Source organism: Syngnathus floridae, chromosome 19 (assembly GCF_059516105.1).
Source record: "Syngnathus floridae isolate MCC-2025c chromosome 19, RoL_Sflo_1.0, whole genome shotgun sequence".
Taxonomy (NCBI): domain Eukaryota; kingdom Metazoa; phylum Chordata; class Actinopteri; order Syngnathiformes; family Syngnathidae; genus Syngnathus; species Syngnathus floridae.
The window spans coordinates 1,170,254-1,184,172 of record NC_142431.1 but is presented as its reverse complement, the minus strand read 5'-3'; the positions used below and the strand labels follow the sequence as shown (position 1 = coordinate 1,184,172).

The following is a 13,919-nucleotide window of genomic DNA, read 5'->3' as shown; positions in this document are numbered from 1 at the left end:
AATGGAAGTGATTTTGTCGCAAATATGAAAACTAGCTTGTATGCGTCTGATTGTTTGCGTGTGTGTTGGACTGAGAACGTGAGACGTGTTATCAGTTTTACTTGCTGTCTGTTTTTATCTTAGAAAACTTTTAAAAGTGTGTTTGTGTGAGAATAATAAGACTTATAAATGTAAATCAGGGTGGCTATTGCACCCATCCATTAACTGAACCGCTTATTGTTTTATTTTCCACTCCGAGGACAGGCCAAGGTGACTTATGCGCTTCCAATAAAGCCGCTAGAGGGCAGGAGAGAACAAGTCTTGAATGCGCGCTGCTAAAAATACCCAAAGAAGAAAAGCAGACGAAGAAGCGCGACAAGCGGAAGTATCAGGCGTCCTTGTGCGAGAAAGAAGAGCACCCAAGATGAACCGAAGCGTTATTGTGAGTCTTTTTGGGACTTAGCAGCTCGTTTTGCTTTGCGAACGTTTGCCGGTGTTTCTGCGGGGCTTGGAATTCGCCAGGACGCGTTTGTTGACCTCCGCTGGGCCACTTAGCGTCGGCCAGGGGTCAAAGGCTGCTAATGCCGTCGCGCTAACTCGCTTGAGTGTTTTTAATTTCGATCACATCGGCTTTTATTGTCAATTTAATCGTTATTTCCCAAGTGCACGTTCAGCTTTAGTATTTCTCGGCATTTGCTTTGTTTCTCGTAATGCCAAATTTATTTTTAGCATTTACTTGCATCAACTTCCACGGGAATAATGCGTGATTCCTCTACTGAAATTTTAGCTTTATTCAAAATATATACTCAAACACTTGCTACGTTTGAAATGGTCAAGGTTTTGATGTAGGAAATGAGCTCACAAACTGCAACGTAAGTGGAAGAATGAGAGAAATAAACCGTTTGAGTTTATAACGGATAAAAAGGCACCAAATTGTGGCCACCGAGTTTAGGTGTGACTCCGGATTTAAAATTTTTAAAAAGGTATCTATTAAAATAGTTTGCTTTAAGTACAATGTATCCGAAACGTGCTTTAATAAATATTTCAAACACTTCAACTGTATTACAAATGGCTGTGCGCCGTGAATTCCACTAGATGGCAGCACTGCCAAAAGTATGGCGTTCCATAGAAAGGCATCAAAAGCAAGATAAGCAAGCAGATCCAGAAGATTGATCTCTATTTTCCCGAGCACGTGCTACATGCGCTCCAGTCTTTTCTACTGTCAACTGTAAACATCCAGAACTGACATAGCCTCGTTCTGTCATTCCCAGGCACTGCAGCAGGTGGCGCGGCGGACCTTTTGCAGCTCCGCTCGGAGGTCGGTGGAGAACAAGGTCCCCAAGAACCAGAAGCTCTTCCAGGTAGCTGGCACGCCTCACATCCTCCTTTTGCCGCCGTCCAAGCGAGGCCTCGCGTTCATCCGCTGCTTCTAATTTTCTTGCTGATGATGTACTGTTGGTAATTGTAACAAGATGTACACAAGTAGCAGCTCGCAGACAGCCTCATGCTTTATATGAGTCCATGAAATGAATGTGGAACATACTTGAGGTTAGCATGTTGGCATGGCCTTCGGCGACCGTTCCACTTACTCACGTGGCCTCTTTGGAAAATTAATGACCCAGCCGTGGATTTTTTGCTTGTTCTGACTCCCGCGATTGCTCGGTTTTCCATATAAGACGCAAGGCGTGCTTGCTTCAAGCTGTTTGTCACTCCGAGGTGAAGTTTACTGGAAAAGTGACTCGCATAATTCAGCGTTTTATGTTGACGTGTAAGCATACGATAATAAAATTCTGCTAGCTTAATGCTAGGACACGATGGGAAATGCCATTGAGAGGCTAAGGGAAATTAGCAGTACTGTTTGATAAAAAGAATGTGAATTAAGAATGTTTGTTTGGGCAAATGTTGGTACAGCCTTCCTTGCATATTTGTGTTTTGCTCAATGTGGAGTCGTTTTGCTGTGTTATTCATTAAACCAAAAAAAAAATCCCACCTGTTTGCAGTTTGGAAACAGATTTGACTGGTGAGGATGCGTTTGAAATGCGAGCGTCTTTGACATACTGCCGGAATGACTCGGTGGCTTCTCATTTTGGGTTTGAACCTCGCTGTCTCGTCGTTGCAAAACAAAACCTGAGCGAGCGCAGACGACAGCGAGGACGCCAAAACCCCCGCCGTCAATCAACGCAGCCGTGACAAGATGGAAAAAAGAAAATAAGAAGCAAACGTGTGATGCTTGTCTTTTTTCCTGCGCGACATTCTCAGACGACCGCTTTGCCGCTTCACCTTCCGTCGTGGCCGCAGCCATCAATTCCTAATCGTTCATTATTTATCTCCCGCTCCAGACGAGAGGCGTTTTGTCATCGGGAAGCAGACCAGCACGAAATGCAATACATGTGTTTGCTTTGCTAGCTTGCTTTGGTGGCCACAAAAATCTTTGGAGGCTTCAGTCAAAGGCGCCGACGCAAACGGCACAGTTGTTTGCGGCTCACCTTGAGAACGTGTTCCAGACTGTCCAACGTGTTGCTATCTTTCATCCGTGTTTTTGTTTGTGTGTGTGTGTCAGGAGGACAACGGCGTCCCGGTGCATCTGAAAGGTGGCGTGGCCGACGCGGTGCTCTACCGAGCCACTATGACGCTCACCGTGTTGGGTGAGGCAGCGCAAAGCACATAATGATACTTCCCGCAAGTTGACCTTTCACCTCCTGTATATATAAGGACACGGTTTTCATTCTCCGCCGATGACGTGACGTTAAAAGTATCGACATAAATTGTAGCGCTGGAACATGAAGCGTGGTTGAGCCTGTGATTGATTGAGCGTGATCTTGGGGACGTGCGGAAAAAAACAAAACGAGACAGCATTGGCATGGCGGAACGTCTGTTGGCCTTCTTAAATTGCACCGGGTGGGGAGCTTGGGGGATTCTGAATCGAATTTCTGAAAACTTTTTGTTGTGTTGCGCTGCACAGGTGTGGGTTACGTGGTGTACGAGCTCCTGAAAGCTGCCAAAGCCTGGAAGTAGGCTGGATTTCCACCTTCACGTCCTGTTGAGTGTGATAACGATGATAGTCATGTTGTTCCTGTCATGTTCATGGGATCAATATTTATTTCTGTGCGAGATCAATTAAACGTCTCATGAGCCAACTGCTGCCGCTTGCCGTCTTTTGATTCGCTTTTCTTTTTTTCCTGAGAATACTGATTCCATTGAGCATTATGCAAGAGGTGCTTTTTTTGGTTTGTTTTTCCCCTGGTAAATGTTTGCGGATGTTTCATAAACGTCAAGTGGGTCCCCGGAAGGAACGTGGAGGCCTCATTCCATATTTCCTGCTGGTGGAGACATCCCGGAACCGTCGTCAAGTACTTCAGACGAAGTTGGCAGCCCCTCGCGGCGCTTCTGGCGGTGGCCACGAGAGGGCGCCATCGCGTAGACCGGAGCAATTATTCGTCTTGACTCGAACCTTCGTCGACCACGTGAAGGTTTGCTTTTGACAAGGTGGCCACTTACACGTTTTGATGAATGAGTTTTGATTTATATTTTTTGTGAGTAGAGGAAGTAATTTGCTTGATGTGCTGAATCGGCACAAAACAATGAGCGCATGTGAGACGTCTCAAAGTTTCCTAGAGTGACTTTGGTGTTTGTGGTCCGCTGGGTGGGCAAACCGGCCCCCTTAACCCCCCTCCCCCTTTTAAATAGGGCGCGGAGGGGAGGCTCGGCCCACTTGGAGGAAAATTCGACGACGCCCGCCGAGTTGCGACCAGAAGCTCGGAACACCTCCGAGAAGCGCACGAGTTCCCCTTCCTCCTCCTCCCCCCTCCTTCTTCTTCATCATCATTATCATCATCGTCCTCCTCTTCTCGGTGGGTGAAAAGTTGGAGACCGAACTTCAGGTTGGTGACAAATCTGATCCGTTAGTCATTGATGACGTTTTCCCATATGTCTGCATGTGATGACGTCTGCTAATTCCACGACCGCCGCCGACTTTTCCTTTTTCTTCTTTTCTTCATGCTGCTCTTCGTCTCTAGCTCAGGGCAAAGTTGTGTCAGCGCTTGTCGAAAAGTTGCCCTCTTGAAATATTTCATTTGACGTCTGCGCGCAGGTACACAGAATTTCTCTTCTGCCCTCCCTTCCTCCCTTGCTTCCTTCCTTCCTTGCTCTTTTTACTTCTTCTCCTCCCGTTTTCTTTTTGCTTCCCCAGTTTATTCTTCATCCACTCAGGCACAATGCTCTTTTTGGGGGATTTGGGAAGATGAGAAAATAATGGCTAAAGATATTTTCATATGATCAAATAAGATGCTGGATTTTGGACGGTCCTGTCGCACTCCTGTTTTCCATAGCTCCCTTCTCTCGTTTCCTACACCTTCTCTTTCTCCTTCCTGCAATTACCTCCTTAGTCCCGTTCTTTCCTCATCCCTCCTCCTTCTTCTCCTTCCAGCCCTCCTCTTCCTCCGTCCTCCTCATTTTCTCCTTCTTTCTTTTTTCTCAAAGCGCCTCCTCATTTCTCCTCTTTTCTCGCCCGTTTTGTTCTCGTTCCTCGTTCCCGCCTCCTCATCTTTCCTTTCCTATACCTCCTTGTGCGCCTCTTTCCCCTTCTCCCCCTTTGCGCTCTTGCGGCAGCATCTCCTGCGTTCTCACATGTCGCCCTGGTCTTCCTCCTCCTCCTCACATGTCGCGGTGGTCGTCATCATCTCGGCGGTGGCGGTGGCGGCGGTGCTGTTGGCAGCCGTCGTCCGAGCTGTGGTGAGCCACAGGAAGCCAAAATGAAGAGTGGGCTGCCTCTGGTGGCCGCGGCGCTGCTGGCGCTGGTGCTCGCCTCTTCGGCCCAGGACCAAGGTAAGACCTCCCCCTCCTCCTCTTCCCCCCCCTTGACCTTTCACCTCTGTGTCTCTTGGCGTTGTGAACTAAAGAAAGCGATCATTCAAGTGAGTTGGTGTGAGAGTGATTGAAATGTTGTTGTTTGAAATGTTTTCTCATCTTAAGTTTGCTGATCTTTAAAAAAAAACATGCTGTTCATATTCCAAATGTCATTAATGAATTGTCTGCGAAAAATGTTGAAATGATGCTCTGTTTGTATTTGATGCTGCTTATCGTTTATGAATCTGATGCTTCATATTTTTTATCGTACAAGAGAAGTTGCAACCGACAGATAGAAAAACTGTCTGCCCTCTTCCAGTGTGCAATTCTCCACGTGGCCACTAAGAGGCGCACTGGCGCAGAGTCTCTGTGGAGCCTGTGCAAAAAGAAAACGAAGAAAAAAACCAAAAAAGTGGCCGTCAGGCGAGCAGCCAATTTTCCTGCCGGGTGATTTCTCCTCATGGAACGCGAAGACTAAATATGACTTCGACTCATCTTTTTCCACAAGTTGAACACCAACAGGGGGGGAACAAAAATCAGTCTGCTTATTTTCTCCCAAAGTGTCCTTCGGGAGAGAATGAGCAGGAAAAAGAAAAAGCGCCTGTTCTGTCTGACCTCCCGCGGCCTCGGCTAATAAACTCCATCCGTGCGCGATACACTCGACAATACCGCTGCGCTTCATCAACTTTTTTTCCACCAAATGCCACCCGAATATTATTTCTCCCCCCAAGTGTGAGCAGAATGAAGAAACATGAAGTAGCGTAGTAGGCCTAAGTGTTCATCCTCGCGATGGTGTGACGGAATAGCTTGAAAGAGACAATAAACAGCCTGCGGACAAGCGGCGTGCGTCTTCTGGACAATTTTGCTTTTTTTATCCCGGGAAGCAGAAGCAACGTCTCGATGGTCAGGTTGGTGCTTCCTCCGCATCGTCACGTGCCGTCGTGTCACCTTCCCGGTCAAGTCCGCACCTCCGTCCGGACTTCACGACAATATTTTGCTGGGATATTCTTCACCTGCTGCGGTTGGCGCTGGTCAAAAAAAAAAGCGAAAACGTAATGGAATTTGCTCTAGAACAGTTTTTTTTTAGACTTTTACTCTCAAAAAGCTAAGACTTGACTGCCTTTTTATTGTGTATTTGTCTACTAGCATGTTGCTAATGCTAAGTGTGGAATGTTGCGTTTGTGAAGTTTCATGAGCCGCGAGATAGTTTATTTGCTAACTCACATTCTAGAGTCCTAATTGTCGTTGTTTTAGGAGAGATTTAAAAAGTGTTAAAAAGAAACAAAGTAGCTAGTTAGCGTGTGTACGTTCCACGCCAACCTGAAGAATATCCCCTTAAAATATTCCACAAAGAACACGGGGTCTTTGTGTACATGAGCCTTTTTGTCTCCCAAGTTGCAGCCTGCAACTTGTCATGTACACGTGTCGTGTTGTCATCACATACATTTGTGTTGTGTGTTTGCTCACAAAAAGACACTTTTACCCCCCTCACCAAGAACAGTTCCGCTCCTTGTCGTAGCGGTCGTGGCAGAAGGCGTCCGGACGGACGCGGACCAACGTGCCAGTTGGTCAATTCAACTCCAAAAGTGTTGGATTGATGTCCGTTCTGAAAACATGAAAACATCTCGTAACCATTTTCATGTGTGACGGCAAAGAAAAGCCTCAACGTCTCATCACACAGCAGGGGTGTCCAAAGTTTTGTCATGCAGGAAATAGTGGTGGAGAGCCAGACTTGCTTTTTATTTAACGAGATAGTCACACAAATACAAAACCGGGACTAAGACCGGAACTAAACGGGTGCCACGGACCGCTTGATTGGAAACAGCGGTCCGCTCATGGCCCACGTGCCGTATGTTGGACACCCCTGCTGTAGCCCAAATTGCTCATATTGATGTTGGCCTTTCTTTGCTCTAGCCGCCTGTCACCTCCCGGAATGCCGACTAACAGCACAAAAGTACACAAACGCGCGTGTGCCGTCCTCAACACGTTTTTGTTTTGCTCTTTTTGTGCACAGTGGAGCCGCCGTCCGATTTGACCTTTCACATCGCCGACGAGCGGACGGTGCAGATGTCGTGGACAAGGCCGCGCTCGCACCTTGACGGCTACAGGATACACGTGACTACTGACACAGGTGGGCCGACCCGTCCCGTCCTGTCCCGTCCTCGCCCCTCCCGCCTTCACCACGCGCCGCACTAACGAGCGGGACGCACCCTGCAATTAGGCCGCCACGCACACACAAGCAAAGCATTATTCCACACGCCTCCAGGGAAAAGCAATTCCACTGCCCAACCCTTTTTTTTTTTTTTTATAACCACAACGCCTTTTGGCCTCAAGCGACACATCAAAGTTACCTTAAATCATTTTCATTTGACAGCATTCAAACATCTCACAGCTTGAATTATCATTGGGATCACAGCAAACCTTTGTTTCATTTTAATTTAACATTACACGCTTCAGTCGTTTAAATTTAAACTGCCAATTGGAGCCCAAAAAAAATCATTACAAACAATATGTTCATTTTGTCATTAAGAACAGAATGTCAAGAATCTAAATTGACCGCCTTCAAAACTTTCGAGGTTAAACCTAATATTATTGTCAATAAAGACATTTGTGACATTTTTTTTTTTAGGAGAACTCGTACGAGAATTTGCGCTGGCACCGTCGGCCACGTCCACGACCATCTCGGAGCTCAGTCAAGACGTGGACTATGAAGTCAGTATCTACGCCTACGCCGGAGCGCAAGAGAGTCTTCCCGCCTCGGGACAGATCACCAGTGAGTTGGCCCAAACATCTCGTCCTGCTTTTTCCACTACATCGTCACGTCAACTTGTTTCATCTGTCAACTCTTGCAATCCAACCTCGCAGTCGAGTCCGGAGGAGGACCTTCGAGAAGACCGGACGCAGATACCGCAAGTAAGTTGCTAAAGGTTGGTAGCCGCAAAGGTTCCTCAGGCGGTTCCTCAAGTGTGCGTGTTTTCTCTGCAGAATGTCCCGTGAGCGCGGTGGCGGACGTGGCCGTCCTGCTGGCCGGGTCCTGGGCCTCGGACCCGGCCGCCTTCAAAAACGCACGCGGGCTGGCGGCAGCCGTGGCCGGCGCCTTCCAGATCGGCCCGGACAAGACCCGAGTGGCCGTGCTCCAGTACGGCAACGCCGGGCCCGCCGGTTTCTCCCTGGACCGACACATGAGCCGACCTGCCCTCTTGCGAGCTATCGGGGCGCTGGACATCCGCGACGGCCAGGCCAGGACAGGTGCAGATTACAAACCAAAACTTTCTTTAAAAATCGGTAATGCGATGGGGGCGGAGCAACGACGTTGCCGGATCTTGGTGGTGTGCCTAATGTAGTGTCCAGTCAGTGCATGGAGTTCCCTTTCCATTTATGAGCTGTCTTGAAAGGAGAAGAAGTAGGTCAGCAATATGTTCCGCATCTGGTTTTGCACTTGGGCATACACAGACACGCACGCACACACACAGACACACACACACACTTATTGGCACAGCCTTGGTTTTGACTAATGAGTAAATCGAAAGCAGCGAGTCAATGGGAGAAAAGAAATATGTCGCAAGTTCCTTCGCCACCTCAAGTTGAATCGTTTTGCCAGTCGTTGGCAGCGACTCATCGACAAAGTGTTTCACACCAAAAAGCAGAGAAAATGAAAAAACAAGCTTGGTTTGTAAAAAGAATTTGATGTGATTTCTTTATTTGATGTTTGCTGTCTTCAGGCGCCGCGCTGGACTACCTGCTGAGCAACACCTTGAGCGAGGCGGCGGGCTCCCGCACGGCCTTCCCCAAAGTGGCGCTGATCCTCACCGACGGCGGCGACTGGGACGACTCGGCCCAACGTTCGGCCAGCCGTCTGAAGAGCGAGGGCGTGGAGGTCTTTGTCGTGGGTACGCCGCCGCCGCCGTGGGCCACCTTCTCTCCTCTCCACTTCTTTCCTCTCCTTCGCGATGGCGCAATCGCGCTCGGATTCCTTGGGCATTACCGCGGCGTAGCTGGAATGCGAGCGGCGTCAAACTTTCCGCGCGTCGAGCGGACGCGGATACACAAAGGGCTGTGTCGCCGGGGCGACCGACGGGAGATCAACACTCGGCTCATCTTCAGCTGGAAGAGATAAAACAACAGGGCTGCCCTCACCACTCAACACACACACGTGAAAACAATCAGGAACGCTTTCGCACCTCGTTTAGCTTAATTGCGGGAGCCCGCTTTCACGTTCGCACCTTTTCCAGGGCTGCCGAGCAAGTCTTGTGCTGAAAATCTTCATTCGAGCGTTCAAGTGTTCCAACATTTGTGTTGAAATTGTAATTGGCAGGCTTCCAGCGGTCCGACGAGGCGCAAATGAGGGCGCTGGCGTCCGCTCCCTACTGGAGTCACGTCTTCAACGTGGCCGCCTCGGTGGACATCCGCGATATTCGGGAGGACCTCGTCAGTCAGGTGTGCGCCGGCGTGGAAGAGCAGCTCAGTTCCCTCGTCAGCGGGGAAGAAGGTCAGTGTCGAAATTTGAAGTCCGCCCTCGGAGGGCTAAAGTTTGCAAAGCGCCCGTGACGATGGCGTCCGTGCTTCCTCGCCAGCGGTGGAGCCCGCCTCCAATCTTCAGGCGGAGGAGGTGTCGTCCAAGACCATCAAGCTGCGCTGGAGCGCCTCTAGCGATGATGTTTCGGGCTACAAGTTGCAGATGATCCCCATGACGGCGGGAGCCAAGCGCCACGAGCTGTACGTGGGCCGTACGCAAACCTCGGTGGCGGCCCGAGACCTCACCCCGGACACCGAGTACCAGATCAACTTGTTTGCGCTCAAAGGCCTGACGCCTAGCCAGCCCGCCGTCCTGATGCAGAGGACGCAGCCCGTCAAAGTGTCTGTGGGTGAGTCCCCGTCTTGACTTACAAGCGTAGTCGCGGGACACGTTCTACTCATAAGTCAAGGCAGCGCCGATCACGAGAGCTGCCTTTGTGGCGTTTGCGTTGATTTCACGTGAGTCCGTTTGTTCCGGCGCCGGTCAGAGTGTTCCCTGGGCGTGGACGTGCAAGCCGACGTGGTTCTCCTGGTGGACGGGTCCTACAGTATCGGCCTGGCCAACTTCGCCAAAGTGCGAGCCTTCCTGGAGGTTCTGGTCAACACCTTTGATATTGGGCCCAACAAGGTCCAGATCAGCTTGGTCCAGTACAGCCGCGACCCGCACACTGAGTTTCTGCTCAACACTCACTCGGACCTGAGCGGCGTTCTGAAGGCGGTGCGCTCCTTCCCGTACCGCGGCGGCTCCACCAACACGGGCAAAGCCATGACCTACGTGAGGGAGAAGATCTTCCAGCTGTCCAAGGGCGCCCGGCACAACGTTCCCCGCGTCACCATCCTCATCACGGACGGCAAGTCCTCGGACGCCTTCCAGCAGCCCGCCACCAACCTGAGGGACGCCGACGTGGAGATCTTCGCCGTGGGCGTGAAGGACGCCGTGCGCTCGGAGCTGGAGGCCATCGCCAACGACCCGGCCGAGACGCACGTGTACACCGTGGAGGACTTTGACGCCTTCCAGAGGATCTCCAAGGAGCTGACCCAGTCCATCTGCCTGAGGATCGAGCAGGAGCTTCGCAACATCCAGCAAAAACGTGAGCCATCTTACCTTCTTCCCTGTGGCACGACACGGTACTGCACCTTGAGTTTAAAATGGCCGATGTAGCGGTGGAATGCTGTAGCGTGTCTGCTGACTGCACACATCACCTCCATCTGGACACTCGGTTGACTTGTTCCATGTTTTCACTGCGCTGAGTGATTTTGTGCATGTTTTTTTTTTGTCAGCCCGTTAGCACTCCCTGAAAACAAAACCCGAATGTATCTCCGCACACACACACGTCGCTCTTAACGTTTTGCCCACATGTTGACCCGCCGGCGTGCGGAAAGGTCACGTGAGGGTCAAGCGGCGCTCGCGGCCGCCTCGAGCCGTCTAGGGTGCACGTCAGGGCAATAAACAACGGAGCGAGACGAGCATTCCTTCCGGGCCGCCATCTGCTCGTCAAGTTCCGACAAGCAGCGTCTGCGCTTTTGAAAGGGAAAGACAAAGTGCAGCGCTTTTCTTTTCTGCTCTGCCAGGAGCCACGGTGACTCACATTCCTCCAGGGACGTCATTTTTGGATATTCTGTCAAGTGGGACCTGACAGGAGTTTTGCGGGACGGGCCCCCGATGTAAATCTGGCATGTGCGACATGTGTCTGTCAACATGGATCGCGTGTAGATCCACCACATCTGTCTTCGGGACACGCCGCCTTTTTTTTTTTTTTTCTTTTCATCTGTTGTTCTTTTCAGTCGTGTTTATGTGCATAGCAACGGACTTCTGTGCGACGATGTCCACGAGGGAAGCCGGAAAAAAACAAAATCTTCAGCTGCTCGATGGCCGCGTTTGCGAGCCTGCTGCAGGCAGCTACAAGACTTTTGGCTTCTTGTGAGGCTGACACTTGAGCTCCTTCTAAAAGTTAATCTCCATTTGCTACTTCATGGCAAGATGCAGATAATGGATGCCGCGCCCTCCCAAAAATGTTCAGACTTGCGAAAAAGATCATCTTACTTCAAATTAAATGCAACAACAGATCATTTGTTTTGGAGAAAAAAAAAATGGAGTAGAAGCAGGAAGATCATCTGCATTCTGCTCTTCAGGTCTGGTCCAGCCCAGGGACCTGTACTTCTCCGAAGTGACTCCGAGAAGCTTCCGGACCTCGTGGCGGATGGACGCCAACGACGCCGAGTCCTTCCTGCTCCAGTTTCGACCCGCCGATATCCCCGACAGCCATTTGGTGTCCATGTCCGTCCCCGGGGACACGCTGACCGCCGTCCTGCCTTACCTCACCCCGGTCACCCGCTACCAAGTCAACGTTTCGGCTCAGTACGACCGAGGCGACAGTTTGCCCCTGGTCGGCTACGAGACTACCTTAGAGGGTTCGTCGATTAGCTGCGTTGCTTCTGAAGCCTCGAGCGTTCCTTTGAATTCATGAAAACCTTCTTCTTCACTCTGGTAGAACAAAGCACGGTTCGTAACGCCAGAGTCTCCCAGGAGACCACGGACAGCTTCCGCGTATCCTGGCAGCCGGCGCAAGGAGCCGTGCAGCGCTACCGCGTGACCTTCCGACCCCTGGGTGAGGAAGGTCCCGAGCAGGAAGCCTTCACGGTCGGCGACGAGCCCACCCTCGTGCTGAGGGGGCTTCGACCCGGGACCGCTTACCAGCTCGGCGTCAACGGCGAGTACGCATCCGGCCTCGGACCGGCGCTGCAGACGCGAGGAACCACCAAAGAAGGTGAGATGATGCAATTGGAGAAGTTGGCAAGACTCCCTTGTCACCTGAGCAGCTCTCAGCTAACGCAGACCAGCCCGGACACCTCCGCTGCTGCTAGCGCCGTTGCTAACGTTACTTGTGTCTGTTGTGTGTACACAATAAGATGACACGCACACACGCACAGCCCAGCTCTGTTAGCTCACTTGCTCGATTTAGCCTTTCTGCTGCTGATTCAGGCTTTCTATTTCTTGTGGAGTTATGTCACTGGTTCTGGTTTTGGGTTGACCTCTGGCTCTGTAATTCGTTCATTCATTCAAACGCAATCGCCGGTAGCTCCTTGCACGCTTTGACTGACGTTGACGGATGGCGGCTTTTTTTCTTTTTTTTTTTTTTCTTTTCCCCCCTCGGCGTCTGGGCCACCCGCACGAAAATCATCCCGGGCTGCTCGGGGTTCTTGAACCGACCAATGGAGATGGAACAAGTGTCCCGGCCAAGTTTACACAACGCAGGAGGCCAGCAGACTTTCCACTGCGGGCGGTTTTCACTCACTTTGCTGCCACCGTAATGCGCCACACAAAAACTAAAGCTTTGCTAAATGAGGATTCTTATGTCAGGGTCAGGATCCCAAATCAGGATTATGATGTCCTACTGTTTGGACGAAACCCCGACCGCTGACCGTGCCAAGTGAAAACCTGATTCGGATGTCACTTGACCAAAATTTATCGGTGCCTTGACATAGGAGACGAATTTGTTCCATGGGAACGCTCGTAAGGGAAAATCATTTCTCCCCGTTGAAAGAAAGAGAAAAGCCGTCCAACTTTTGCAGCCACCGCAAAAATGTTGCAATCTGCAATCTTAGACTTTATACCAACATATCGTAATTCAATGCACATTGTTCTCATCATTCTTGCGTGCACGCCTTGGCCACTAAGGGGCGGTATAATGGACAATTTAGTCCGAAATGAACCTCCACTGTTAACGTTTAACGTTTATCTCGCAACTCACTTTCTCCTCAGGGAGCCAAATGAGGTTTAGTGTGCTTCACCGTGCTCACCGCTTGACTTTGTGAGGAATAGCAAGTGAGTAGTTAGTGAGCAGTTAGCGGGCACTTTACAGCCTTTTCACATCCAACACTTGAGCAACATGACCGTTGGTGTCGATTGGTGATTTATTTCCCTTTTTTTGCCCAACTTGTATTCCCGCTTTCAAAGAAAAAAAGAAGAAAACATCTGATCTGATTTAGCGTCTGAATGTTCCCCAGCTACTGGCTAACGGTGCTTAGCGGCTAATGGACTGTTTGGATTTTTGCTGCTTTGACTCAGTCGGAGCCAAAAACCACACGCATTAACCAAAACAGCCACAGTCGTTTCTTTTTTTCTTTTTTTCTTAATCGTCTTTGTTGTCTGAGAATCAGCGTTTTGTGTGGGACCAAACAAATGAAGTGCAAATAAGGTCAACAAAATTCACCCGACTGTAGCGAACAAAGAAAGAAATGAAAACATTGACTCTAGCGAAACGCGTATATACCAAGACATAGTCGACTTGCATTTCACAGTTTGGCGCCACAAACAAGCTTTTTCGTGCTTGCGGCATGTATGTTGAATGTTTCAAAGTGGGGTTGAGGCCACAAATGGAAATTCACTTCCCATTTTGAAACCGATTCCAAATGTTTTTTTTAACACCAACAAAAAAGGAGAGCAGAGCCTTTGGTCTTAATAGCATTTAAAGATGTCTCGAATTAGACGCTGGAAAAAGGCCGACAGCGGCCCGGCCCGGCGGTGCATATCATTCCACGTGCGCCACTTGAAGCTGATAAAAAATGGCAGGAGTGGT

General features: G+C 50.1%; 2 protein-coding genes and 1 long non-coding RNA gene across 9 annotated transcripts in view; 2 read left to right on the top strand and 1 right to left on the bottom strand.

Annotated features, from left to right (window-relative positions):
- The first annotated feature begins 270 nt into the window (after positions 1-270).
- On the top strand, positions 271-3,116 carry cox7a2b (cytochrome c oxidase subunit 7A2b). The gene is made up of 4 exons (XM_088361448.1): positions 271-421; positions 1,251-1,340; positions 2,540-2,624; positions 2,942-3,116. Exons 1-4 carry the CDS (start codon positions 305-307, stop codon positions 2,992-2,994), a joined length of 345 nt encoding a protein of 114 aa, XP_088217574.1. The 5' UTR covers positions 271-304; the 3' UTR covers positions 2,995-3,116.
- A 254-nt stretch (positions 3,117-3,370) lies between these two features.
- Positions 3,371-13,919, top strand: part of LOC148381417 (collagen alpha-1(XII) chain-like) — a 34,446-nt gene continuing 23,897 nt past the window's right edge. For 3 of the 7 annotated variants that reach the window (XM_088361422.1, XM_088361421.1, XM_088361423.1), the window contains exons 1-12: positions 3,430-3,860; positions 4,694-4,803; positions 6,839-6,955; positions 7,454-7,597; positions 7,690-7,737; positions 7,810-8,073; positions 8,547-8,714; positions 9,140-9,313; positions 9,399-9,689; positions 9,828-10,430; positions 11,473-11,751; positions 11,832-12,107. In XM_088361422.1, the coding sequence (XP_088217548.1) occupies positions 4,731-4,803; positions 6,839-6,955; positions 7,454-7,597; positions 7,690-7,737; positions 7,810-8,073; positions 8,547-8,714; positions 9,140-9,313; positions 9,399-9,689; positions 9,828-10,430; positions 11,473-11,751; positions 11,832-12,107 (2,437 nt within the window). In that variant the 5' untranslated portion in view covers positions 3,430-3,860; positions 4,694-4,730. Of the gene's footprint in view, positions 3,861-4,000; positions 4,070-4,693; positions 4,804-6,838; positions 6,956-7,453; positions 7,598-7,689; positions 7,738-7,809; positions 8,074-8,546; positions 8,715-9,139; positions 9,314-9,398; positions 9,690-9,827; positions 10,431-10,782; positions 11,291-11,472; positions 11,752-11,831; positions 12,108-13,919 lie in introns of those variants that run through there. The other 4 variants (XM_088361420.1, XM_088361426.1, XM_088361425.1 and 1 more) reach the window with 4 other exon arrangements.
- LOC148381418 (uncharacterized) lies at positions 8,527-12,202 on the bottom strand. Its single transcript, XR_015854298.1, has 4 exons — positions 10,229-12,202; positions 10,031-10,110; positions 9,006-9,945; positions 8,527-8,928 (listed from the first exon to the last, which is right to left on the bottom strand). It is a non-coding gene; the product is annotated as an uncharacterized LOC148381418 (long non-coding RNA).

Coding starts and splice junctions, on each gene's coding strand:
- cox7a2b (XM_088361448.1), top strand. CDS start 305: ATGCGCGCTGCTAAAAATACCCAAAGAAGAAAAGCAGACGAAGAAGCG. Junction 1,341..2,539: donor AGAACCAGAAGCTCTTCCAG/GTAGCTGGCACG, acceptor TGTGTGTGTCAG/GAGGACAACGGCGTCCCGGT. Junction 2,625..2,941: donor TATGACGCTCACCGTGTTGG/GTGAGGCAGCGC, acceptor TGCGCTGCACAG/GTGTGGGTTACGTGGTGTAC.